This window comes from Thalassophryne amazonica, chromosome 18, assembly GCF_902500255.1.
Source record: "Thalassophryne amazonica chromosome 18, fThaAma1.1, whole genome shotgun sequence".
NCBI lineage: Eukaryota > Metazoa > Chordata > Actinopteri > Batrachoidiformes > Batrachoididae > Thalassophryne > Thalassophryne amazonica.
The window spans coordinates 39340829-39366928 of NC_047120.1; the positions used below are offsets into that span (position 1 = coordinate 39340829).

The window sequence follows — 26100 nt, forward strand, 5'->3', positions numbered from 1 at the left end:
ATGAAACAATCAATCAATCATTGAGACAGTCAATTGCTTAGTGAATCAGGCAGTGAGTTAGTTAGTGAACATTTAATCATTCAGTCAGTGCTTCAGGCATTGAGTTAGTAAGTGAATTATTTTGTTAGTCAGGTGAGGAGTCAGGCCGTAAGTGAGTGAGAGAATCAGGCAGTGTGTCACTAAGTGAATATTTAGTCTGTTAGTCAGTGACTCAGTTGATGGGTGAATCAGGTAGTCACTGAGTCTGTCATTGAGGGAATCAGGTAGTGAGTCAGTGAGTGAATCATTTAATCAGTGATTGAGTCAGTCGCTGAGTTAGTCAGTGAGTCAATTAGTTATTCAGTCAGTGAGTCCATAAGTGAATCAGATGGTGAATGAGTAAGTCAGTCACTGATTTACTCAGTTATACAGGCAGTGAATGAGTCAGTCAGTGAGTGAATCAGTCAGTGACTGAGTGCCTCATTGAGGGAAGTGTGAGTGAATCATTTAGCCAATGAGTGAGTCAGTCGGTCAGTGATTGAGTAAGTTTGTGAGACAGTCACTGAGTCATTTAATTATTCAGTCAGTAAGTCCATAAGTGGATCAGTTAGTGAGTGAGCCAGTCAGTCAGTCACTGAGTTAATCAATTATAGTCAGTGGTGAGTCAGTCAATCAGTGAGCAAATCAGTCAGTTGCTCCATCAGTCAATGAGCAAGTCAGTGTATGAGTCAGTGTGAGTTAATACATTCCTTCTCTAGCTCTGTTAACACTAATGCATATGCATCTTTGAACTCATGGACTCATAGATATAATACAGGGGAGTACCACTGAACCACCTTTGTTGGCATCTGTTAACATAAATTGCAGTTATTCCTTTGGTTCCATACGTTTTGCACAATTGCACAACGAGGTCACCTTAATGTAAAACCATGACGTATTGATCTCATGAAATATTCTTACCATTGCACTCATAAGCATTCATTAAAAATATGGTGTAAAATATAGTGGTATTATAAGAAGGTTGCCACCCTACAGTCTGTTATTTTAACTGATTCTTTTTTATGTTTGGCTTGCCTCTACTGGTGGTTGGCTCTCACTGCGGTATTGTATCACTTCCTGTTCCGGAGCACAGCGGTGTTTTTCTGTATCTGTTAGCTGTTTAATCTGCGCAGTTAGATTGATCTAGTTATCTAGATTACGATTTGTTTCCCAGTGTAATCTTTACGTGCCTTAACTAAAGCACTCCTTCTGCTTCCATTCCAGCTTATTAATTAATCAAAAACCCAGACAGAGCTTTAATTCATTTGAAAGCTTGACTCTTAGTCTTGTCCATCCAAATTGGAAGTCCCAAAAACCAGTTTTATTTGTTATTATCTATCGTCCACCTGGTCGTTACTGTGAGTTTCTCTGTGAATTTTCAGACCTTTTGTCTGACTTAGTGCTTAGCTCAGATAAGATAATTATAGTGGGCGATTTTAACATCCACACAGATGCTGAGAATGACAGCCTCAACACTGCATTTAATCTAATTATTAGACTCTATTGGCTTTGCTCAAAAAGTAAATGAGTCCACCCACCACTTTAATCATATCTTAGATCTTGTTCTGACTTATGGTATGGAAATAGAAGACTTAACAGTATTCCCTGAAAACTCCCTTCTGTCTGATCATTTTTTAATAACATTTACATTTACTCTGATGGACTACCCAGCAGTGGGGAATAAGTTTCATTACACTAGAAGTCTTTCAGAAAGCGCTGTAACTAGGTTTAAGGATATGATTCCTTCTTTATGTTCTCTAATGCCATATACCAACACAGTGCAGAGTAGCTACCTAAACTCTGTAAGTGAGATAGAGTATCTCGTCAATAGTTTTACATCCTCATTGAAGACAACTTTGGATGCTGTAGCTCCTCTAAAAAAGAGAGCTTTAAATCAGAAGTGCCTGACTCCGTGGTATAACTCACAAACTCGTAGCTTAAAGCAGATATCCTGTAAGTTGGAGAGGAAATGGCGTCTCACTAATTTAGAAGATCTTCACTTAGCCTGGAAAAAGAGTCTGTTGCTCTATAAAAAAGCCCTCCGTAAAGCTAGGACATCTTTCTACTCATCACTAATTGAAGAAAATAAGAACAACCCCAGGTTTCTTTTCAGCACTGTAGCCAGGCTGACAAAGAGTCAGAGCTCTATTGAGCTGAGTATTCCATTAACTTTAACTAGTAATGACTTCATGACTTTATTTTCATTAGTTACTTCATCCAAACCATCAACATGTTTATTAGACCCCATTCCTACCAGGCTGCTCAAGGAAGCCTTACCATTATTTAATGCTTTGATCTTAAATATGATCAATCTATCTTTGTTAGTTGGCTATGTACCACAGGCTTTTAAGGTGGCAGTAATTAAACCATTACTTAAAAAGCCATCACTTGACCCAGCTATCTTAGCTAATTATAGGCCAATCTCCAACCTTGCTTTTCTCTCAAAAATTCTTAAAAGGGTAGTTGTAAAACAGCTAACTGATCATCTGCAGAGGAATGGTCTATTTGAAGAGTTTCAGTCAGGTTTTAGAATTCATCATAGTACAGAAACAGCATTAGTGAAGGTTACAAATGATCTTCTTATGGCCTCGGACAGTGGACTCATCTCTGTGCTTGTTCTGTTAGACCTCAGTGCTGCTTTTGATACTGTTGACCATAAAATTTTATTACAGAGATTAGAGCATGCCATAGGTATTAAAGGCATTGCGCTGCGGTGGTTTGAATCATATTTGTCTATTAGATTACAATTTGTTCATGTAAATGGGGAATCTTCTTCACAGACTAAAGTTAATTATGGAGTTCCTCAAGGTTCTGTGCTAGGACCAATTTTATTCACTTTATACATGCTTCCCTTAGGCAGTATTATTAGATGGTATTGCTTAAATTTTCATTGTTACGCAGATGATACCCAGCTTTATCTATCCATGAAGCCAGAGGACACACACCAATTAGCTAAACTGCAGGATTGTCTTACAGACATAAAGACATGGATGACCTCTAATTTCCTGCTTTTAAACTCAGATAAAACTGAAGTTATTGTACTTGGCCCCACAAATCTTAGAAACATGGTGTCTAACCAGATCCTTACTCTGGATGGCATTACCCTGACCTCTAGTAATACTGTGAGAAATCTTGGAGTCATTTTTGATCAGGATATGTCATTCAAAGTGCATATTAAACAAATATGTAGGACTGCTTTTTTGCATTTACGCAATATCTCTAAAATCAGAAAGGTCTTGTCTCAGAGTGATGCTGAAAAACTAATTCATGCATTTATTTCCTCTAGGCTGGACTATTGTAATTCATTATTATCAGGTTGTCCTAAAAGTTCCCTAAAAAGCCTTCAGTTAATTCAAAATGCTGCAGCTAGAGTACTGACGGGGACTAGAAGGAGAGAGCATATCTCACCCATATTGGCCTCTCTTCATTGGCTTCCTGTTAATTCTAGAATAGAATTTAAAATTCTTATTCTTACTTATAAGGTTTTGAATAATCAGGTCCCATCTTATCTTAGGGACCTCGTAGTACCATATCACCCCAATAGAGCGCTTCGCTCTCAGACTGCAGGCTTACTTGTAGTTCCTAGGGTTTGTAAGAGTAGAATGGGAGGCAGAGCCTTCAGCTTTCAGGCTCCTCTCCTGTGGAACCAGCTCCCAATTCAGATCAGGGAGACAGACACCCTCTCTATTTTTAAGATTAGGCTTAAAACTTTCCTTTTTGCTAAAGCTTATAGTTAGGGCTGGATCAGGTGACCCTGAACCATCCCTTAGTTATGCTGCTATAGACGTAGACTGCTGGGGGGTTCCCATGATGCACTGTTTCTTTCTCTTTTTGCTCTGTATGCACCACTCTGCATTTAATCATTAGTGATCGATCTCTGCTCCCCTCCACAGCATGTCTTTTTCCTGGTTCTCTCCCTCAGCCCCAACCAGTCCCAGCAGAAGACTGCCCCTCCCTGAGCCTGGTTCTGCTGGAGGTTTCTTCCTGTTATAAGGGAGTTTTTCCTTCCCACTGTAGCCAAGTGCTTGCTCACAGGGGGTCGTTTTGACCGTTGGGGTTTTACATAATTGTTGTATGGCCTTGCCTTACAATATGGGGCGCCTTGGGGCAACTGTTTGTTGTGATTTGGCGCTATATAAAAAAATTGATTGATTGATATGGCTGGCACATTGGTGTCCACATGATTTATGATGTCTTGTTGCTTATTACAGGGATCTGGTGGCCACTTAGGCCACCATTGCTTGTTTTAAAAACCTCTTGATTATGAAACAGCAATAACAACATCCGTCATGACTGTGCTTGGAAATTATAACCTGTATTATGACTATATTATCTAATAAATATAGTGGAGTACTTTGCAATTATGGGAGCTTATTAACGAGAAGAAATAAGGGTCTGATTAATTAATCTATATTATAATGGCCAAGTGGCCTCTGTGTGTGTATGCGTGTGTGTGTGTGTGTGTGTGTGTGTGTGTATGGCTTCGATCATGGAGAAACTGGGAAGAGCACACATTTGACATTTGGTATGCGTATGTATTTTGAGTCAAGGATGAATGCTGTGTAAATGGAAAGTTGATAGGACTAATATTTTTGGAAAAATTAGTATTATTAGCTAACAACAGTGAACAATGGAAATTGTCCTGTGATGCACCATGGGAGTTCAGGGTTTTAAATTATGTTGTTGTGATTCATGTTTAACAGTGTTGTGTTATTGATTTGTGCTTTTGTAGTTCAATTGGTTTAGTCAGTTTAGTTAAGTGTTATGTTGTCATTACCATGAGTGAAAAGTGTAGTGCTTTTGATGTCTTCTGCCACAGTCTCTGTTTGTGGGTGTGTAAAAATAAAAGCACCTGTTTGCCGCAGAATGCAGAAACGACAAAAAGCTCTGTGTGTGTGTGTGCGTATAACTTCTATCACAGACAAACTGTGGAGGACAGACATTTGCCATTTGGTATTCTTATGCATTTTGGGTCAAAAATTTTGCCAAAATGGAACATTGATAGGACTAATATTTTTGCAGAAACTACGGATGTTAGCTAAAAACACTGAACAGTGGACGCTGCTAATTACATTCCGGATGCACACAGCCTTCCAGCAGAGGGCGGTAAATCATCTATATATTAAAAGAAAAGTGTGCATTTTATTTAGTAAGTTCAATGCAAGTATATAATTGTAAATAAGTTAAAAATACATGGATGACACAAGAAAAACACTTATTTCCATTGTGGTCCATTACAAATTACAAGTAATAATAAAATAAAAATAATATTGTTAATAATAATAATTATTATCATTGTTATTGTAATATATATATATGATAACAAGAACCTAACCAGTTTATAAATACATCAAGACAGTAATTTAACATAAAAATGACATAATTAATAGGAAATAAAAGGGTTGCGTTCTTCTTCTAAAAACTCACACGCCATTCCAACTCATTATGGAAACCTTGCATCATTTATTACCACCCTTGAAAAATGTCAGCTGTATATTTTATAATATATACTACCCAACGGGCACCGCGCTCAATTTTCAGTTGGAGCCAGGTCACAGGATTCAATGTGTCACAGAATTGGCCATAACACCAGTGTTGCCTTCCGGTTCCCAAACGTGTCCGGATCCTGTCCGTACCTGTGGTCTGTCCTTTGCTTTTCACCGATCTCTGCCCCTTCGGAAACGCTTTAAAGTTTAAGTCATGGAAGCAGTTTATAGACACGGCGTTTGGATAGCTGAAAGTCTACAGGAGAAGACTAAAACGGAAGAAAAGCTGTGGCTTTTGGTGACTCACATCGGAGACCCCAAAGCAGCGTTCCTGCTCGTCTTTCCTTTCACATATTTTATCAGCAGACGGACTGGACTGGCGGTGCTTTGGGTAGCTGTCATATCCGAGTGGTTAAACTTGGTTTTTAAATGGTAAAATATGCCTTTGGAACGTCTTTTCAGTCACTTTTTTGTGTTTGTGTAACATTTTCCACCACATATAGCGGTTTTTAGCACCTTCATTTTCTGTTACATTGCCTCAGTTTATTACATTATAACGTAGTTTTTTTTTTTATTTTTTTTTATTCAATGATAATCAACTTCCGGTATAGCCAACGAACACAGTCCCACTGTGTAAACTGTCCGACGTGAAACAAAAAGCAGAACCTTTATTGAAAAAACTCCCTGGCCTAAAATAAAGTGGATTTTCTTCTGTGTTGTGTTTCTCCTCAATGATTTTCTCCAGGTTGTTATTTGGAGAAAGGCCTTACTGGTGGATTGGAGAATCTCATTTGTTTGGCAAAAACCCACCTAAAGTTCACCAGTTTGTTTCCACCTGTGAAACCGGTCCAGGTGAGCAGTGCTCAGAGGGAGAGAGCCATCAGTGTTATTTGTTGTAATTTTTTCTTGACTGTAATGTGTGTGTGTGTCAGGCAGCCCATCAGGACACTCCATGGTGACTGCCGCAGTCTGGTGGGTGGTGGTGTCCTCCCTGGGGTCATTTGTGTATTCCCGGACTCGCAGGTAGTCTGACCCCTGATACACGTGTGGGAAATGTGGTATTTACAAAACAAAATTTAACAAGGTTTTTAAACAAAGTATATCTTATAGATAAATGTGCAAGTGTCATCTAGTTAAACTTCACCAGCTTCAAATATCAGGTGCATCCAAAAAATTAGAATATCATGAAAAAGTTCCATAATTTATGTCAGGCATTCACAACTTTGTGCTTTCTGTCCTGTCTGTCCATACTGCAAAACCTTCCACGTAATAAAACTCAACAACCACAAAACTCAAAATCTAAAGCTCAAACATTAATATTGTGAGGTCAAAGCTTTGCATGCATAAATAAATAAATTCTGACATTTATTAAGATCTTTTTTTAATACTACATTTTGGGATTCAAGTAGGAAAAGTACCAGAAGCCCTGAAATGCTCACATTGCCCACTAGATGACCAAAAAAGCTGCTCAAATGTGCAGCAAAGTTTAGACTGTTTAGTCATTTGAGAACTTAAATTTGGTGAAAATACGATGGACTGACAGCCAAAAATCAAATTACAGTTGTGTCCCTGACCTTATGTGCCAATCATATATACAGTAAAACTTGCATATAATGGATTCAGGTGGACCAGCAACATTTGTCCATTATAATCGAAATCCGTTGTATGTATAAAATGGACAAAATCTGTTATATGTATGTAACGGATTAGCAGTGGTAGCACAGTTCCGCTAACCGCTAATTAGCAAAGTTAACTTTTTTGTTAGCGGATTAGCTTTTCAGCTAACTTTGAAAACCATCAACGGACCAATTAGCTTCTCCTAAATTTAGTTTCGCTAACTTTTAGTCCACTAACATTTTTTTTGCTGACATAGTAAGTAAAGCCAAACAGTCAAAAATGTTTGTAAACCCTAAAATCACAAGTTAATTTCTGCCTGTTATATGTTTTGCAGCAGTCAGGCAGCTGTGAGGAGCTGAGCTCAACCCTACCCCAGCAGAAGGGACCTGGCTGCCCAGCTGCTACAAGGAAAAAAAAAAGTAATTTACATTCAACTTAGAGTGCCCCAGAAGTGTGGCAAAACGCATAAAAAGCAAAGCAGGTTGACTTATGGTTTGATCAATCAATCAATCAACTTTTTTCTTGTATAGCGCCAAATCACAACAAACAGTTGCCCCAAGGCGCTCCACATTGCAAGGCAAGGCCATACAATAATTATGAAACACAGTCTACGTCTAAAGCAACATAACCAAGGGATGGTCCAGGGTCACCCGATCCAGCCCTAACTATAAGCCTTAGCGAAAAGGAAAGTTTTAAGCCTAATCTTAAAAGTAGAGAGGGTATCTGTCTCCCTGATCTGAATTGGGAGCTGGTTCCACAGGAGAGGAGCCTGAAAGCTGAAGGCTCTGCCTCCCATTCTACTCTTACAAACCCTAGGAACTACAAGTAAGCCCGCAGTCTGAGAGCGAAGCGCTCTAATGGGGTAATATGGTACTACGAGGTCCCTAAGATAAGATGGGACCTGATTATTCAAAACCTTATAAGTAAGAAGAAGAATTTTAAATTCTATTCTAGCATTAACAGGAAGCCAATGAAGGGAGGCCAACACGGGTGAGATATGCTCTCTCCTGCTAGTCCCCGTCAGTACTCTAGCTGCAGCATTCTGAACCAACTGAAGGCTTTTTAGGGAACTTTTAGGACAACCTGATAATAATGAATTACAATAGTCCAGCCTAGAGGAAATAAATGCATGAATTAGTTTTTCAGCATCACTCTGAGACAAGACCTTTCTGATTTTAGAGATATTGCGTAAATGCAAAAAGGCAGTCCTACATATTTGTTTAATATGCGCTTTGAATGACATATCCTGATCAAAAATAACTCCAAGATTTCTCACAGTATTACTAGAGATCAGGGAAATGCCATCCAGAGTAACGATCTGGTTAGACACCATGCTTCTAAGATTTGTGGGGCCAAGTACAATAACTTCAGTTTTATCTGAGTTTAAAAGCAGGAAATTAGAGGTCATCCATGTCTTTATGTCTGTAAGACAATCCTGCAGTTTAGCTAATTGGTGCGTATCCTCTGGCTTCATGGATAGATAAAGCTGGGTATCATCTGCGTAACAATGAAAATTTAAGCAATACCGTCTAATAATACTGCCCAAGGGAAGCATGTATAAAGTGAATAAAATTGGTCCTAGCACAGAACCTTGTGGAACTCCATAATTAACTTTAGTCTGTGAAGAAGATTCCCCATTTACATGAACAAACTGTAATCTATTAGACAAATATGATTCAAACCACCGCAGCGCAATGCCTTTAATACCTATGACATGCTCTAATCTCTGTAATAAAATTTTATGGTCAACAGTATCAAAAGCAGCACTGAGGTCCAACAGAACAAGCACAGAGATAAGTCCACTGTCCGAAGCCATAAGAAGATCATTTGTAACCTTCACTAATGCTGTTTCTGTACTATGATGAATTCTAAAACCTGACTGAAACTCTTCAAATAGACCATTCCTCTGCAGGTGATCAGTTAGCTGTTTTACAACTACCCTCTCAAGAATCTTTGAGAGAAAAGGAAGGTTGGAGATTGGCCTATAATTAGCTAAGATAGCTGGGTCAAGTGATGGCTTTTTAAGTAATGGTTTAATTACTGCCACCTTAAAGGCCTGTGGTACATAACCAACTAACAAAGATAGATTGATCATATTTAAGATTGAAGCATTAAATAATGGTAGGACTTCCTTGAGCAGCCTGGCAGGAATGGGGTCTAATAAGCATGTTGATGGTTTGGATGAAGTAACTAATGAAAATAACTCAGACAGAACAATCGGAGAGAAAGAGTCTAACCAAATACCGGCATCACTGAAAGCAGCCAAAGATAACGATACATCTTTGGGATGGTTATGAGTAATTTTTTCTCTAATAGTCAAAATTTTGTTAGCAAAGAAAGTCATGAAGTCATTACTAGTTAAAGTTAATGGAATACTCAGCTCAATAGAGCTCTGACTCTTTGTCAGCCTGGCTACAGTGCTGAAAAGAAACCTGGGGTTGTTCTTATTTTCTTCAATTAGTGATGAGTAGAAAGATGTCCTAGCTTCACGAAGGGCTTTCTTATAGAGCAACAAACTCTTTTTCCAGGCTAAGTGAAGATCTTCTAAATTAGTGAGACGCCATTTCCTCTCCAACTTACGGGTTATCTGCTTTAAGCTACGAGTTTGTGAGTTATACCACGGAGTCAGACACTTCTGATTTAAAGCTCTCTTTTTCAGAGGAGCTACAGCATCCAAAGTTGTCTTCAATGAGGATGTAAAACTATTGACAAGATACTCTAACTCCCTTACAGAGTTTAGGTAGCTACTCTGCTCTGTGTTGGTATATGACATTAGAGAACATAAAGAAGGAATCATATCCTTAAACCTAGTTACAGCGCTTTCTGAAAGACTTCTAGTGTAATGAAACTTATTCCCCACTGCAGGGTAGTCCATCAGGGTAAATGTAAATGTTATTAAAAAATGATCAGACAAAAGGGAGTTTTCAGGGAATACTGTTAAGTCTTCTATTTCCATACCATAAGTCAGAACAAGATCTAAAATATGATTAAAGTGGTGGGTGGACTCATTTACTTTTTGAGCAAAGCCGATAGAGTCTAATAATAGATTAAATGCAGTGTTGAGGCTGTCATTCTCAGCATCTGTGTGGATGTTAAAATCGCCCACTATAATTATCTTATCTGAGCTAAGCACTAAGTCAGACAAAAGGTCTGAAAATTCACAGAGAAACTCACAGTAACGACCAGGTGGACGATAGATAATAACAAATAAAACTGGTTTTTGGGACTTCCAATTTGGATGGACAAGACTAAGAGACAAGCTTTCAAATGAATTAAAGCTCTGTCTAGGTTTTTGATTAATTAATAAGCTGGAATGGAAGATTGCTGCTATTCCTCCGCCCCGGCCCGTGCTACGAGCATTCTGACAGTTAGTGTGACTCGGGGGTGTTGACTCATTTAAACTAACATATTCATCCTGCTGTAACCAAGTTTCTGTTAGGCAGAATAAATCAATACGTTGATCAATTATTATATCATTTACCAACAGGGACTTAGAAGAAAGAGACCTAATGTTTAATAGACCACATTTAACTGTTTTAGTCTGTGGTGCAATTGAAGGTGCTATATTATTTTTTCTTTTTGAATTTTTATGCTTAAATAGATTTTTGCTAGTTATTGGTGGTCTGGGAGCAGGCACCGTCTCTACGGGGATGGGGTAATAGGGGGATGGCAGGGGGAGAGAAGCTGCAGAGAGGTGTATAAGACCACAGCTCTGCCTCCTGGTCCCAACGCTAGACAGTCACAGTTTTGTTTGATTTAAAAAACAAACTAATTCCATCCGTTTTATTGATTTTAACGTCAACTGTTATTTTTACAAATTGAAAATATCACAAATATCTTTTAGTTTTAAATTAATGCGCTAATTCCAAAGGTTTGAACCTTAAAACTCACAGATGCCAAAAGGCATTATGAGAAAATCAGCTTCCTCATCACTGGTTGGTTGGTTTATTTGTAGAAAACCCACACACAAGTTACTGTAATGTGTGTGTGGGTTTTTGACAAATAAATGTGTGTTTGTAAATATGTAATTTGTTTTTCATTTGTTAAAAAAGCCATTTGCAAAACTGAAAATTCTGTGTGATTCAGCACACCGAATGGCAACTGTGTGACAGTTGGATGGTATTTACACTCCCATCCAGTAGATTGCAGTGTTGTATGGATTTTGACCCAAAATTCTGCCCGGAATTAGTTTGATTTTTAAATCAAAACAGAAGTCAAACCTGCTTTGCTTTTTATGCCTTTTGCCTCACATCTGGGGCAGTATATGTTGAATTTAAATGACTCTTCCTTAAAGCAGTGGGCAGGGCGCACAAAGACAGAAGCTCTGATACATTGTTTGTGTTGGGTTTGTGATTGCCTTTGATTCTATTCAGAAGCATCGGCGGTGTTTAAACTCAAAACTGGCTTGTCAGTAGCTGATAGTGTACCGGAGTCAATACAAAAAGTTAGAGATTAGCAGTTAGCTGTAGCTTCTGCTGTTTTTTTTTTCACTTTATTGGTTTATTGTTATAAAAGTTAACTTTTCAGATAGCGGATTAGTGGGTATTGAAGCTAACTTTTTGGTTAGCCAAACCCACTGCTGCGGATTAGTTACAGCCAGGAGACGCCGAACGATCTACGGGGAATTCCCAGCACCAGTTACGCTTACATACGAGGTCTATTAGATAAGAAACCGACACTTTTATTTATTTATTTTTTAACTATATGGATTTGAATGACGTGCGATTACACCAATCATGCTTGAACCCTCGTGCGCATGCGTGAGTTTTTTCACGCGTGTCGGTGACGTCATTTCCCTGTGGGCAGGCCTTGAGTGAGATGTGGTCCCGCCCTCTCGGCTGAATTCCTTTGTTTCACACGCTGCTCATTTCCGTGACGACTCGGCGAATCTGTGTGCGCCGCAACAGGAAAAACACCTCCGTGTTGAAAACCATTTGTAAAATTCAGGCGGCTTTTGATGGCTTTCAACAAGTGAGTAACTGAGAAATTGTTTAACAGCTTGGGCATGTTCCAACTTGCCCGTTAAGGTTTCCAACGGAGGTGTTTTTCCTGTCGCGACCCCCCGCGGTCGGGTCCGGCCCGACATGCGACTCTGCCCGCACGTTCTTTCATTACAAAATGTCCGTTAACAATGGAATGTCCGAATAAACTCCTCATGCCGACTTCTTCTGAAAGTTCTCTGTTCTCTGACAACTTACTGGGTCAACAGAGCCTGAAATGTGGAAGTTTTCAACTTGAAAGGCGAGACGCTGCCGCCTCGAAGCGCAGATCGCCATCAGGCGCCGTGGGCTGTCCTTACGGCGACACTACCAGACCAAAATCTCTCATCAGCCATTAAAATTTTTACCGAAAACCAGCTGAATTTATCGAATGGTGTCCACTCAGTTGTGCCTTACAGTTTTGAAAAAATTTTGATCAAACAAAGCAGCAGTCTCTGAGCCATTCTAAACAATGAAAAAATCGACGAGAGGGTGGGCGACTCCTCACTCAAAGACTGCCCACAGGCGAATGACGTAACCGACAGGCGTGAAAAAACTCTTGCATGCCCACGAGGGTTCAAGCATGTCTGATGTAATCACATGTGATTCAAATCCATATGGTTTTTGAAAAAAATAAGGTCGGATACTTTTCTAATAGACCTCGTATTTCCTTGATTAAAAGCCTGACCTTGAATCAGGACCTGCCTCATTTAATGACCAGGTCAAAACTGCATCTGAAAAAAGTAAACGTCTGCCTTAAATAAGCGCCAGATATTATGTGCAATGTGCATTAAAAAGATTACATTTGGTTGAGTTACTCTTTTCTAAATACACTGTGGCATGGTACCTTAAAATCCTAAATCCTAAGTTATGCTTCTACAACTCCGTGGCCATGCAATGACGCTGACGTGCGTGTGACCCTTTTAAAGTTGTCAGTTGTGTCTTTATGCAATTTACTGCAGGAACAGTGGCTTTTTCTGGATTAATTTGTCCCTCAGTAAGGTTCACTTCTTTATATAATCATCAATCTCCAAACCAATGGTATGGTACGTACAATTTCCTCCATGAATTGCGGCTCATTTGAGCATCTTTTTCTGACTCTGTGTTGTGAAGTTGGTCATATTTGCGGAGTTTTCTGCCAAATGTATTTGATCCATGATGGATATATAATGGGCAGGCATACTGCAAAAACTTTTAAAATATGACGGTCAAAGAAGCCGGAAAAGTGACAAATCACAGTCCTTTGTGGTGTGTGTTGTTTAGCAGGAGCATATCAGGCTCCGGAGAGCCACACAGCAGGACTCTGATCTGAAGTGGTTTGGTTCGTCAGACCCAAGGGTATGTGTGAAACCTAACTCCATATTACAATGCAGGCAACAAGCAACATTTTGTTAATAATCACCAGCCTTGAATTACACCCTGCCTCGTTTAGGTTCCGTGACTGTGCACGGTTTGAAAAAAAATAAATGGCCAGGCTTTTAATCATGGAAATATGGTAACCACTTTCTTCAAATCTTCAAATTCACCTCTGTTACTGGGCACACCCAGACTGATCTGTCTGGTACACATGAGGGATTTTTAACGGATATGTATTGCGATCGGACGGGACATTGTGTTCAATTTAAGCAAAAATCCATTATACAAAATCTATTATATATGAGCTTTATGACATGGAAAACCATTCAAAAACATTGGGACTTTTGCTTTTGTCCGGTGAGTGTGAATATCCGGTTTATATGATGACGGTTTAGGTGAGTTGTACTGTATTGTAGAATCATTGCATACAAATTGCTTCAAGCATTTTTTTATTTTCACAATTATGGTCTATAGCTCCAAATAAAGTGTATGTGGATTGGGGGGATGCTATCTCAAAATATTAGAATATTTCATAAGGTAAATCCAGAGAAGGATTTATAATACAAAAATGTACTTTTGAAAAGTGCTCATTTATGCACTCAGTAATTGGTAGTAATTAGTAATTACTACATCATTGCAGCCTGTGGTGCTGCTGAGATCTTATGGAAGCCCAGGTTGCTTTGATAGCAGCTTTGTGTTTTTGGGCAATACTATGGTCAACAAAGCAGTTACTTGTATTTTTGGCACTGTGGGTGTTTAAAATTTGGGATTGTTGTCAATATTTCATGTAGTTCTTGAGATATGGTCATAAAAGTGTTTTTGGTGATGGCCTCTGATTTGATCTTAGACCTTAAGATGACCTGTGTTGTGAGAGGACAGTCCACAGAGTTTATCCACCAAGTTTGATTGAATTTGCTCTTTTGTGTTGTTGTTTGCATTTGTTTTGATGACATCACTGCAGAGAGGCAAGGACAGACATCACAATGACCTGTTTGTACTTCGCAACGTAGCTGATAACACTACTTGAAAATGTTTTAAAACACACACTGAAAAATGATAAAAGCAGAAGATACACTGATTGGCTACATTATTACATACCGTTGTTCTACTGCTCATTAAAGCTAATATCTGATCAGCCAATCACATAGCAGAGACTCAATGCATTGAGCCATGTGGGTGTGGCCAAGAGGGTCTGTTGAAGTAAAAAGCAAGCATCAGATTCAAGTGGCTTTGAATGTGGCTCAATCTGGGTGCCAACCATGTCAGCTGAGGACAGGAATGTTTGACAGTTGATATATGGAGACATGTTGGCAGGTCTGATGAGTTTCTGCTGCGACAAGACAGTCAAGGCAGAAGTCGGTGTAAGCACATGTAAGTGTGGATCAGAGCGCATACATCAGCCAACTTAATATTGACTGACTGCCATTACCGTTTACAGCCATCAGGGGGCGGTTAGAATTCTTTAGTCTAAAGCTGATCTTTGTGATGCCAGTAGGGATAACAGTGGTGGGCACAGATAACCAAAAAATTAACTTCGATAACAGATAATCAGATAACTGAAAAGTTATCTTTGATAAAGATAGAGCAATAAACCACCCAAAAATGTATCAGAAGTTACAGATAACTGATAAATTCCAATATTGTCTCTGGTACATTTGTAACTATTAACAAACTGAATCTGAGTTTTAACGCCACAATAGCTTCTAGTAATATTAAAAGTGACAACAGACCCAAACAATGAGGCCACGCTTTTGTCTTTGAACATCCTGCCCCTGCTGGAAGCTCTTGTTTACTGCACAGCTTCCAGCACAGAGGCACTCAGCCATAAAGCCAGCTCTCTATCAATCACAACACTCCGGTCAGGCGGAGGTCTTGGAAAATAAAGTCATGCTGACTTATGTTTTTGATTTATAAATCACATTAATACCAGTAGAATAACTCCATTAATGTCAATTCTGTCATTTGTACAAAGTTAAAATATAACATATCTTTTAATGTTGAATAATGCACTATTTCTGAGGTTTTGTAACAAACACAGACAGATCGCAAAGGATTCTGGGTAAAAGTGCCTCTGCTAAACACCGATTGGTTCAGTCATTCATTATGTAAACCAACACGTTAATGTGCCATGTGTTGGTGTTTACAGATAAATGTGCTTTTGTAAAATATTCCATTTTTATTTGTAAAAATAGGCATTTTTATGGAGCCCTGGAAGTGTCATCGCAAAATGTTTTGTACGCTCATTTTATTAGTGCCGTGTGCACGTTTGATGATGTTGTAAAATGTGCACTCAATAATGTCTTGACACATAAATGTTGGCTTTACACTGTGCGAGTTTTGGCCCTTTTTCAGATGATTTTTCATTCGTGCAAGAATTTTTTGGACCGAGTTTCAGGTTAATCGCGTGTCCTGCATCGTGTAGTGTACATGGAGTAACAAGCTGTGTTTAACATCTGACGACCACCTCCTGATCGCCGATCGTATGGTTGAATGAAAATCAAACCTGTTTGATATTGTTCTGGTCAGCCGTCGTGAGGGTATCGTGCTGCTGAGGGGCTACAAGCATCCAACCGCTCGCAGTGTGCCTATGCAAACACTGCAGAGCTGTCTTGTAATGTTATTTTTTTGTTATTGTTTTGTTTTTAAACTTAATTTGTAAAAAAAAAAAAAAAAAAAGCCATTTGCAAAGCCAAAAAGTTGATTTGACAACCATCTGATATAACCAGGGTCAAAATAAATAGAACACTGCCATCTACTGGTGGTCAGACGCTTAGTACTTAGGGCGAATACTGCCATGAACACTACTGGCCAGTAGATCGCAGTAGAGGCCTGAAAAACGTGCCAAAACAAAATCCCAGATAATCTGTGTCTACTACATTTAAGATGCGTGGAATTTAACAAATGCAAATACAATAATGTCTATAAACCCAGAGAATATATTCATGAGAGTTTTAGGCACTAGAGTTTAATGCTACTGTCTGTAGAGCCTGAACAGAGTGTCTGAAATGCATTTGTCCTGTCGTGAACATACTGAGATTAGACTATCCTTCCCATAATGCACTGCTGGGCACAGCATGTGCTCACTAAAACCTTAAAATTAGCACATTACTTTAAAACTAAAACATATATCTGATATTTTCACTTTATAAAACGTCAGACATGACAGTAATTTTAAATAACTTGTCCAAAATTAGTTTGGTTAAAATTTGAACCATAAGTTAAAATGTGTGCCTCTGGATGACTTGGGTGATTAGTATGGTGTTAAAGGAAATTATTATTTTTTTTTTTTTGTGAGATCAGTTCTTTCTTGCCTGTAGAGGATAGAGTGGTTTCTTCTGGAAGCAGCTCTCTTCTGTTTGCAGAGGGTAGAACTATCCATCTGTTAGGAAACTTTTAAAGTAGACCTGCATTGAAATAAATGTGGTCAGATCTCAGAAAGAAATAGCTGATATGTATTTATAAGACCCTTATGAATGCAGTAAAGTAAATCTGCAAGCCCAAATTTGTAATTCAGCGGAGAAATCTTCATTTAAAAATGACAAATTTGCAGCTAAAATTTGTCCCTCAGCGAAAACTGTTTGTACATCCGGGTCATTGCAGTGACGTCCGGCAGAAGACGGAACGCTCCCACCTTCAGTCCGATCCCGCATTGAAATTGATTTTATCTGTTAGTAATGTTACTGTTATACACATCCTGGTTTCAACATCCAAAAGTAAGCAGCAAAGAATGTGAGATACAGCTCTGCATGCTCAGATCAGCGGCGACATCGACAGCGGGCGACGTTCTTCCCTGACGCCTCGCTCTCTCTGCCTCCGCTGTGCTTACTGAGTCTGCGTGCTCGGTAAACGCTGAAGCGGGCCACTCACACCACCCCCGTGTCTGCTGTGCAGCCGGCACCACTTCCTTGTCTACTGAATGGAGGTGCAGCCAACTTGGCAAAAGTCCAGAGACTACGCTCGCTGTTTTGATGTGGAGCGGCCGGTGACACCTGTTGCTGCAAGGACAGACTTTCCGCAGCGCCGCACGTCTCGGTAATTGGAGGCGCAGAGCTCCGTGGCCGCTGAGAGAGGTTTATATCTTTTTAATGACTTGGATTCTTTGCAGGTCCCGCCTCCGTACCCCGCGATGGTAACACCGGAGGCGAAAGACAGTAGATTTTCAATGCGACACCACTCAATCAAACGGGCATATGAAAAAGTCCCCCAAAATAATTTTCAAGCACAAATAAAAGAAATGTGTACTCACCAAACGTGCCGCAAGACAATATGAAGTTTGAAAAAAGTAGATCCTTCCGTATAAGACAAGAAAAAGGTGCAGATGCAAACTGACGTAAATCCACAAATTACAGTTGGCGAGCGCAATGCATGCTGGGATAGGATCTTCTCTCTGACGTCTCGGCAGCGTCCCGGATGTGCAGTACAGTTTTGCGGAGGGCTAAATTTTAGCTGTAAATTTGTCATTTTTAAATGAAGATTTCTCCGTTGAATGACAGATCTGGGCTTGCAGATTTACTACATTCAGAAGGATCTTATGTGTAAATATGTCATTTTTTGGTCCAAAGATCTGACTGCATTTATTTCAGTGCAGGTCTACTTTAACAGGTAGGTGCTCAACTGATTTTAAAAGTGTTTGTCACTGTTCATCTTTGTTTACTATGTCGGTCTAAAAGTTATCGGACAAAAATGTATTGGAAGATAATTAGTCCGATAATGGTTTTTAAAGTTATGTAAAAAGATAATCCGATAATGAAAACATTATCTTTCGATAATTATCTGTTATTGGATTATCGGAACTGTGCCCACCACTGAGGGATAACAATGCAAATTTATGCTGCAATTTAAAGAGATAAAGGATAAACCTGAGTCAGATCGCCACTTGCCAGTTGTTGTAGGTAATGACAGACGTAGATTTGAATTTATTTCAGGGATTCTTTTTGATCTGTGTCTAGTGTGCTGTTGGCAGCTGCTCCTTTCCTCGTCTATGTGGCGATGCTGGTGGCAATCGGACTGTCCAGAGTTTTTATCCTCGCCCACTTCCCTCACCAGGTCGTCGCTGGCTCCTTTACAGGTCTGAACACAGCTTCATGTAGAAACTGAAACACTTCACACGAGCAGTAAAAGTTGAGATGTGAGAACAGCCATTTAGTTTCACACTGCAGATTTTCACTCACTGAGCTGTTTCTGTCAGGTTTCATTCTGGGGATTGTCCTGAAACAGAGAGTGCCAGAAGGTCGCCCCCTGCTGTTCTTCTTTAGCTGCAGCATGGGCCTGCTGCTTGGGGCCTTGTCACTGTACGCTGCCCTTCAACAACTGGGAATCGATCTGTCCTGGTGAGTGTCTGTACTTTGCTGGTGATCGTGTCCGGTCACTTCGTTGACGAAAGCTGAAGTATTGTTTTCTGTCTGTAGGTCTGTGGCATTGGCGCAGAAATGGTGCTCTCATGCTGAGTGGATTCGGTTGGACACAGTCCCTTTCTCTTCTCTGAACAGAGACTGCGGGGCCCTTCTGGGTTTGGGACTGAGTCAGTATTGGAAGCCTGGCGGTTGGACTCTGCCTTGGGCACCGCGGGCTTTGTGCGTGGCCTTTTCTTCAATGGGTCTGTACCACATTAACCGCCTGCCTTTGCCAGTCAGTCCACAGGGTCTGTTCTACTTCCTGTTCTTTGTCAAATTTGCCTTAGTGCCACAGGTGGTCATGGTGTTTGTGCCCGGTCTGATACATTTTCTGATGCCGAAAAAGAAGAATGACTAGAACGTGTGTTTCAGGACTCCATGAACTTTCACTGCACACTTTAGTTTCTGCACTATAAAGATGTAAATAATCTTATTATTCTTCATCACTTTTTTTTTTAACCTGTTTTCAGTCAGCAATCTCATTTTTATTTTTCTGTGTGAAAATGATGTTGAATTTGGGATTGGGGCATAAAATGTTGATATTAAATACTTGCAGTAATATGTAAATATGTCGATTGTCAGTAATTGTAATAGTTACTGAATTTGTACAAGTTTCTGAGCTGAAACATGAAGCTTCTAGCTGGAAAACGTGCACTTCTGAAGTGCACATATCTCAAACAGTGGCATAATTTGTAAAGGTTATGAGGTATCATTTTGAATTTTTACTTCAAATTAAAGTGGGACCAGTTCGGCAACATTCAAAAAGTAATGAATGATGCAAGTACAACTGAACTGTTAATGTTATAAAATAAAGCTTTGTTTTTGTCAAACTTATTCGGTATTAAATTGTTGTTCAATATTAAACACACAAAGTACTGGATAAAAACATTCAAGTAATTCACATTTTGAAAAATTTGTTTTTTGTCTTCAGCACTGTATTAAGAGAAAATGTAATTAGAAATCTGCAAATGTTCAGTCAGAAACCAAATGAGTTTAGTTTCTATTTTATGAAGAAACAAATCACTTACAAAATATCAACTCATTTTCAAGGCAGCGTTCAGTAATAATATGGTTAAAACCTGATTAGATCCACCCTCCCCCAACAACACACTTTTTCATGTTTTATAGAATTTGCATGAGCCCACATGAAATATATAAATTTTATCACCTTAAAAATGTTATGTACACTGGTAGTTGTGTGGACATAGAAGATTGAATGTATTTTGATTGCAAATTAAAATTAATGTGGAACTATATCTTTTTGTGATTGCTTGCAACACAGCAGCAAGGTGGCTTAGTGGTTAGCACTGTTGTTGCACAGCAAAGTCATGGGTTTGATTCCCACCTGTGGCATTTCTGTGTGGCGTTTGCATGTTGTCCCTGTGTTTGCGTTGGTTTCCTCCAGGTGCTCCGGCTTCCTCCCACATCCAAAGACATGCAGGTTAGGTCTCTTAATTGTCCGTAGGTGTGAGTGTTTGTCTGTATGTGGCCCTGTACCCCACCTCACACCCTATGACTGCTGGGAGAGGCTCCAGCCCCCCGCAGCCCTTAACAGGAGTAAGCGGTTGAAGATGAGCACACATGACTGTGCAAAAAATTTCAAGCATTCCAAATTTTGACCAGTGTGCTTTTTAGCCTTCAGCATTTTCTCAAGAGAAAATCTAATTTCAAATCTGCAAACACTAACAGAAACCAAATGCAACAGTTTAATTTCTATTTTATCAAAAAACAAATGCATTACTAAATTGCAAATTTAATTATTTTCTTGAGAACATTGTCATGAAACGATGGTTTAAATGTGATTAAATTTACCCCCATCCCAAATACACTTTATTCACAAGTTTTATAGAATTTGCAAAGATAAATTACTTAATTTTGCCCCATTTAAAAAAAAAAAAAAAAAAAAATTGCGTACACCACTAGCAATAAGTTTGGACTTGAAGATTGAATGTATTATTCCAAAGTTTGCTTGCTTGTAATGATACAAATGGACTATTTTCTTGTATCAGTATTTCTATATTAATCTCCTTACAGAATTGAAATTTTAACAAATTCTTGAATGTTTTCTGAAAATAGTAAACCACAAACTTTCTATATTAAAGTTCTTAAATAAGGTTTTTGTTTGTGAGTGCTTGAGTATTATTTTAAAGTGTGAGTTATATTAAAACGGTAAAAGGTGTGTCCAAATCTTTGAGTGGCAGTGGACCTTTAAAGATGAAAAATGATCAGTTTACTTATGTAGGCTCTGTGTGTGTGTGTGTGTGTGTGCGCGCACGTGCAGTTTACTCACTGGTGTTATGTTCTGTGGGCCAAAGTCATCTGCGCTGTAGAAAATATGTGTGGATATTAAATAAATGACTGACATGCAGGGTGTGTTTCAGTTGGTAACCATTTATAAAGTTATTTTTCTCCCCCCTGTACATAGGTCTGACTGTACAGATTACAATCAGTTATCATGAGATAAAAACACATTATTTTTTATTGTTTTTAATTAAACGTTTTATCACAGCGATCTGAAAGCTCACATTTACAGACATTTGAACTCTGCTCAGCAAGCAAAATACATGAAAGAAAAAAAAAAGACCCTTGAGATTTGCACTTTTGTCTGGTGAGGCTGATGGGGGGTATTTAAAAAAATTAATAAAATAAAACTGTAAGGATAGCCCAGGATCGCAGTCTTCTCATCTTAATCCTGTATCCAGTCATATCGCACACCAGAATCAGGACACTGCTATAGGTTTCTGCTTGAGCTCATGGAAAGGAGAGAACATGCATCAGACTATTTACAGCAAACACACACACACACAGCTTGAAATCATACACCCTCAAGTATCTTCAACTTAGAAATCTTGTTTAAATTAAGTATCATACAGTTTACACCTTTTTTTCTGGGGATCTATGACAGCAGGTCTAACCGACAGACAGTTGAGAAGAACCGTCTCTTCTAGTCTCATTGTGTGAGAGTGGTAATAATAAAATGATAGATAAATTATCTATAACTGTCCACGTGTACAAAAAACCATGATGCTTTCTTTCACAGCCATGAAACCTTCTGGTGCAGTAGATTTTATTTATTTTCAACCCTGTTGTATTTGACGTCCATGACTATACAGGACTTTTTATTTCGCAGAACATTTAAATCCAAAAGCTTTTTGATGCAGATCACCTTTACTGAGGAACCCGAACTGGACTGAGTTGAGAATTTGAGCCAATATGTACAATTGTGCAAGAAAGTCAATAAATCGTCACCAATTTAATGTTTGCTCTTCCCGCTGCTAATTTGTAAATCTAATAGTGTTTTAATAGTCTGGTATCCACAAATCCACCATCTCCTGATTCAGTTGTAACAAGTACACAAGATACATAAAGTGCACCATTTTTTAGTGTAGAACTGGTGTGAAAAAAAATGTAGCACAGGTACAAAGAAATGTCAAAAAGTAGCAACGCAAAATGTACTGTTTTTAGTAACATACTGTATATTTATGGAGGAAGGACAAAACTGATCTTTGATGCTCAAAAATAATTAAAAAATAAACTGTCATCATAAAGCTCAAGGATGGTTACCATTCTAATAGCCAAACATTAAATTTTAAAACAAATATATTGTACTGAGTCTAATTTATGGGGGAACACAACATCTCAAAATAAGCTTTGAGAGGTTTAAAAAACAAACAAACATGAGATTGTACAGTGTTTAACAAGGTCAATCTGGGCTAGCACTATGATATTTTAATTCTTAGCCAGTGTGGCCAAATGTATTGGAGAGGTACAAATGTGACACGTAATTAAGAGCCAAATTCTTATACCAAAATTTTTAATAACGCTATCCCAATGATTGGTACCTATGAACATCAAAATTGTATTTAGCCACTATGGCTAAAAGCAGCCAAATTCTTTTAGCCATCAAGGTATTTCTCTTAGCATTTGGTTACGTGGCTAATAGTAGCGCTAGCCCAGGTCAATGAACTGTTCCATGTTGTTATCCATATTGTTCCATATGTTAAAACAGGGTTATGATTGCAGCGTTTTTGGCAGTTAAAGTTCACACTAAGGCATACTATGAGGTCTGTGATAATACAGTAAAGGTACTAAAATAAATACATCATCATGTACCTAAACCTCAGTAAACTTAAGCAAGTGGTTTGCAAAATGGTGTCATCAACAAATATCAGTGAAAGCATTAACGGACTGTCAAAACTGTGCCCAATAACTGGATATGTATTTGACACGTGTCATAGTTTTAGTAAGATTTCGGTCTGTATGCAGTCAAATACTTAATTCCTTTGAAATGGCGTCCTGATGATTGAGAGCCCCAGACTGCAGCATAAAAAAGCAATTTCTTACATTACACCATGAGGAAAGTTTTATTTTTTTGACACAACGGAGGTAATTATATCATTCAAAGTTGGTCAGTGTCCCTCTTTCCTTGCCAAGTTTGGTCTTCCACGTCCACATAACTAGCAGTGGGGCACAAAGGCAAAGTTAACAGAATACAATTCAAATGCAAACTATGTTCTGTTTTATCTCTATGTACAATATATAACTTAATTATAAATATTGTCATTTTCCTCTAAGTACTGAGTTGTTGAGTCATTTGTATTTTCTGAGCAATGTACAGTATTGAACATATAGTATTGTATTACATAGAATAGAGCCTACTAGCAACCTTGGTTAAGAGCACACTTTGAAAGAACAGAAGATGGATACGTAGTTCAAAAGTACAGTCCAAAGATTAGCACATTCACGCTTACAGTCCCACCTGCTGTGTTCGCTTGTGGGAATGTTGTGCCACACATTTTGTAAGTGCATTGGTCTTCATTTTAGTACAAGATGAAAACCCTCCTATTAGCCTACCTGTGTGCAGAATATGACGGTGAAATAATCGCTTCTCTTTGTTAGTTGTGTTTCTCATGTAAGAATGTTTAATACCCCAAAGCATGAGTGGCGGCTGCATGGAACTGAGTTCTTTCACGAGTTCATTCATGTCACATACACAAGCATCAGCAGCATCTGCTGTTGAGCTCAATTATTTTCTCCTTTCACTCCCACTAGCAAGCTCAGTAAGCCCACCAATCACAGTCAGGTCATCACACATTTGACTCCACAAAGGGTCTCTTTGGTTTGATGGGGGAGGTGGGGCCTTGGGTCCGGGAGTCACGAGAGAGCTGGCGGTATATGTTGTCCTGGTAAGCCTGTGCCACAGGCAGAGTCCTTGCGACCTTCACATCCGTGTAAGTGGGCACCTGGCTGACCCGTTCCAGGATGTCCCCACTGCCACGGGAGCCATTTGACAGCTTTCCAAGAGAGGGGGGCTGGGTTTGTGAGTAGTAGTCTTCCTCCAATAGGTGTCCATTTTGGGCGTTGTTGGTCTTGTTGTAGTAGGCGATATTACCCAGTGAGGTGGGAGGACTGTAGGTTGAACCTTGTTGGACCAGCTGGCCAGGTGAGGTGGGGCTGATGGCAGAATCCATGGATGTCATGCCTCTGGATCGTGGTGGCTGATGCAGGTACTGCTGAGTCCGCGCTGTCTTGTCTATGATGCCCATGAAAGGTGTGTTCCTAGAACGGGTAGTCTCACCTTGATACAGCCCCCCTCCACCTTGAGATGGAGAAATAGGAGAAATATCGTCACAGGTGCGCTCATAAGTGGCTTGCAGGGGGATTTCCATCTGTTGAATGGAAGAAGAAGGCCTAAAGCCTGGCGCCAAATTTGAGGTGGATCCAGTGGAGATATTGTTGCTCGATGGGGAGAAGCGGAGACCTACACTCTGAGAATGGATGAGAGGCCGGGGAGTGGGTACATGTGGCTTCATCTCAGTAGTATTGGCACTGACAGGGCGTCTCACCATATGTGGGATCTCAGGGGACCCCAGCTGGCATGGGGGCATGGCATTGGCACGCTCCAGTACATGCTCAGACACTGGGTAATAGGCAGCTGACTGGCTGCGACTTATCTGAGGAGTCTGGCTGTAACGGATACCACCTGGACCCCCACTGCTGGCGCGGTAGGCAGAGGAGGGGCGCTGGGGTAGCTCATCCTTCAAAAGGCCAGACTCCATAACCCCTCCTCGGCCGCCGTGCTGACAGAGGGCCCCAGCACTGAGGCTGGCCTGGACCTGGGGCATGGATCGTCCATCTAGGGAGGGCTGGTAAACCAGACGGCTCTCTACATCTACTGAACCCCCTTGGTAGCGACTACTGATGGGGTGGCTCATTTGACCACCATAGCTGCTGTTGCTCATCATGTTGCTGGGCTGGTTTGTGCGTACTATTTGGGCTATAGAAGGCTGAAGACGAAGACCTTGGGCTTGGTGGTGCTGGGCGGAGAGAGAGGGTTGTGAGCTCAGCTGGAATGAACGCTGGCTACTCATCTTTGACAGGGGAGACTTGGGTCGACCAGGCAGCTGCTCTGTTTGGTAACGCACAGGGGAGCCAGATTGGGACCGGTACAGGCAAACACTTTCAACTGGTGGACTGGCTCTGTACTGAGCAGCGCGGCGCAAAGGGGAAGGCGGTGGGCTTTGGTGATCCATCCCTTGTCCACCACTACCCAAAGGTGGTGGGCTGAAGCGATAGGACGGCTGATGTACCGGGGAGGTATGGGGTGGGCTATGACGGTAGTGGGAGTTCTGATGTGTTGGGGAGAGGGAGGGCGATGTAGGCTGGTATGACCCACGGGTAGGAGAGGACATGGAAGAGGAGGTGGGATGATATTCATACGGTTGGCCCATGGGTGAACCTCCAGCTAAGTAGATCTGATCTGGATGAGTAGGGGAGAGTGGTGGGCTCTGAATGATGGGGAGGCTGGCAGGATTACTAAGAGACTCAGGTGGGGGTAAACCCATTGACATGGCCTCCAGCTCCTGTTCCAGGTAGTCCTCATCCTCAAACAGGTCCTGAACAGGCTCCATGTCCTCCAGTCGGGGCTCTGGGGGAGGGGGAAGAGGCATTGATAGGAACAGGGAGTCCTCCTCTTCTGGGGGAGGTGTAGGAGGAGGGGAGGGAGGGGGCTCCAGTTCCAGATCCTGCTGCTGATGCTCCTCCTGGCTGAGCTGGTGACACTCCTCCTCCACCCTCTGCAGTAGCCGCTGGATCTCTCGGTTGTTCGGGCACTGTTTTATGGCTTCATTGAGGTCCTCTAAGGCTTCGTGAAATTGTCTGGCAAAAAGAGAAAGTGTTTATTTTGGGGTAAAAGACTCGTTTGCTAACATGTCCAGCGATACACATCACTGAACAAACACTGCCTGTAGG

At 40.2% G+C, this 26100-nt stretch overlaps 2 protein-coding genes across 10 annotated transcripts in view; one reads left to right on the forward strand and one right to left on the reverse strand.

Annotated features, from left to right (window-relative positions):
• Positions 1–5618: 5618 nt before the first annotated feature.
• Positions 5619–19683, forward strand: g6pc3 (glucose 6 phosphatase, catalytic, 3). The gene is made up of 6 exons (XM_034193370.1): positions 5619–5936; positions 6250–6356; positions 6437–6527; positions 18406–18524; positions 18645–18786; positions 18865–19683. The coding sequence occupies exons 1-6, from the start codon at positions 5719–5721 to the stop codon at positions 19205–19207; spliced, it is 1020 nt and encodes a 339-aa protein (XP_034049261.1). The 5' UTR covers positions 5619–5718; the 3' UTR covers positions 19208–19683.
• A 1541-nt stretch (positions 19684–21224) lies between these two features.
• Positions 21225–26100, reverse strand: part of tanc2b (tetratricopeptide repeat, ankyrin repeat and coiled-coil containing 2b) — a 381104-nt gene continuing 376228 nt past the window's right edge. For all 9 annotated transcript variants that reach the window (XM_034193361.1, XM_034193366.1, XM_034193364.1 and 6 more), the window contains one exon: positions 21225–26007. In XM_034193361.1, coding sequence (XP_034049252.1) covers positions 23937–26007 — 2071 coding nt within the window. In that variant the 3' untranslated portion in view covers positions 21225–23936. The remainder of the gene's footprint in view (positions 26008–26100) is intronic.

What these genes read in the sequence shown, in the direction of transcription:
- g6pc3 (XM_034193370.1), top strand. Translation starts at nt 5,719, where the DNA reads ATGGAAGCAGTTTATAGACACGGCGTTTGGATAGCTGAAAGTCTACAG. An exon ending in CACCTGTGAAACCGGTCCAG is followed by an intron (nt 6,357 to 6,436) that starts GTGAGCAGTGCT and finishes TGTGTGTGTCAG; the next exon opens with GCAGCCCATCAGGACACTCC. An exon ending in GTGTATTCCCGGACTCGCAG is followed by an intron (nt 6,528 to 18,405) that starts GTAGTCTGACCC and finishes ATCTGTGTCTAG; the next exon opens with TGTGCTGTTGGCAGCTGCTC.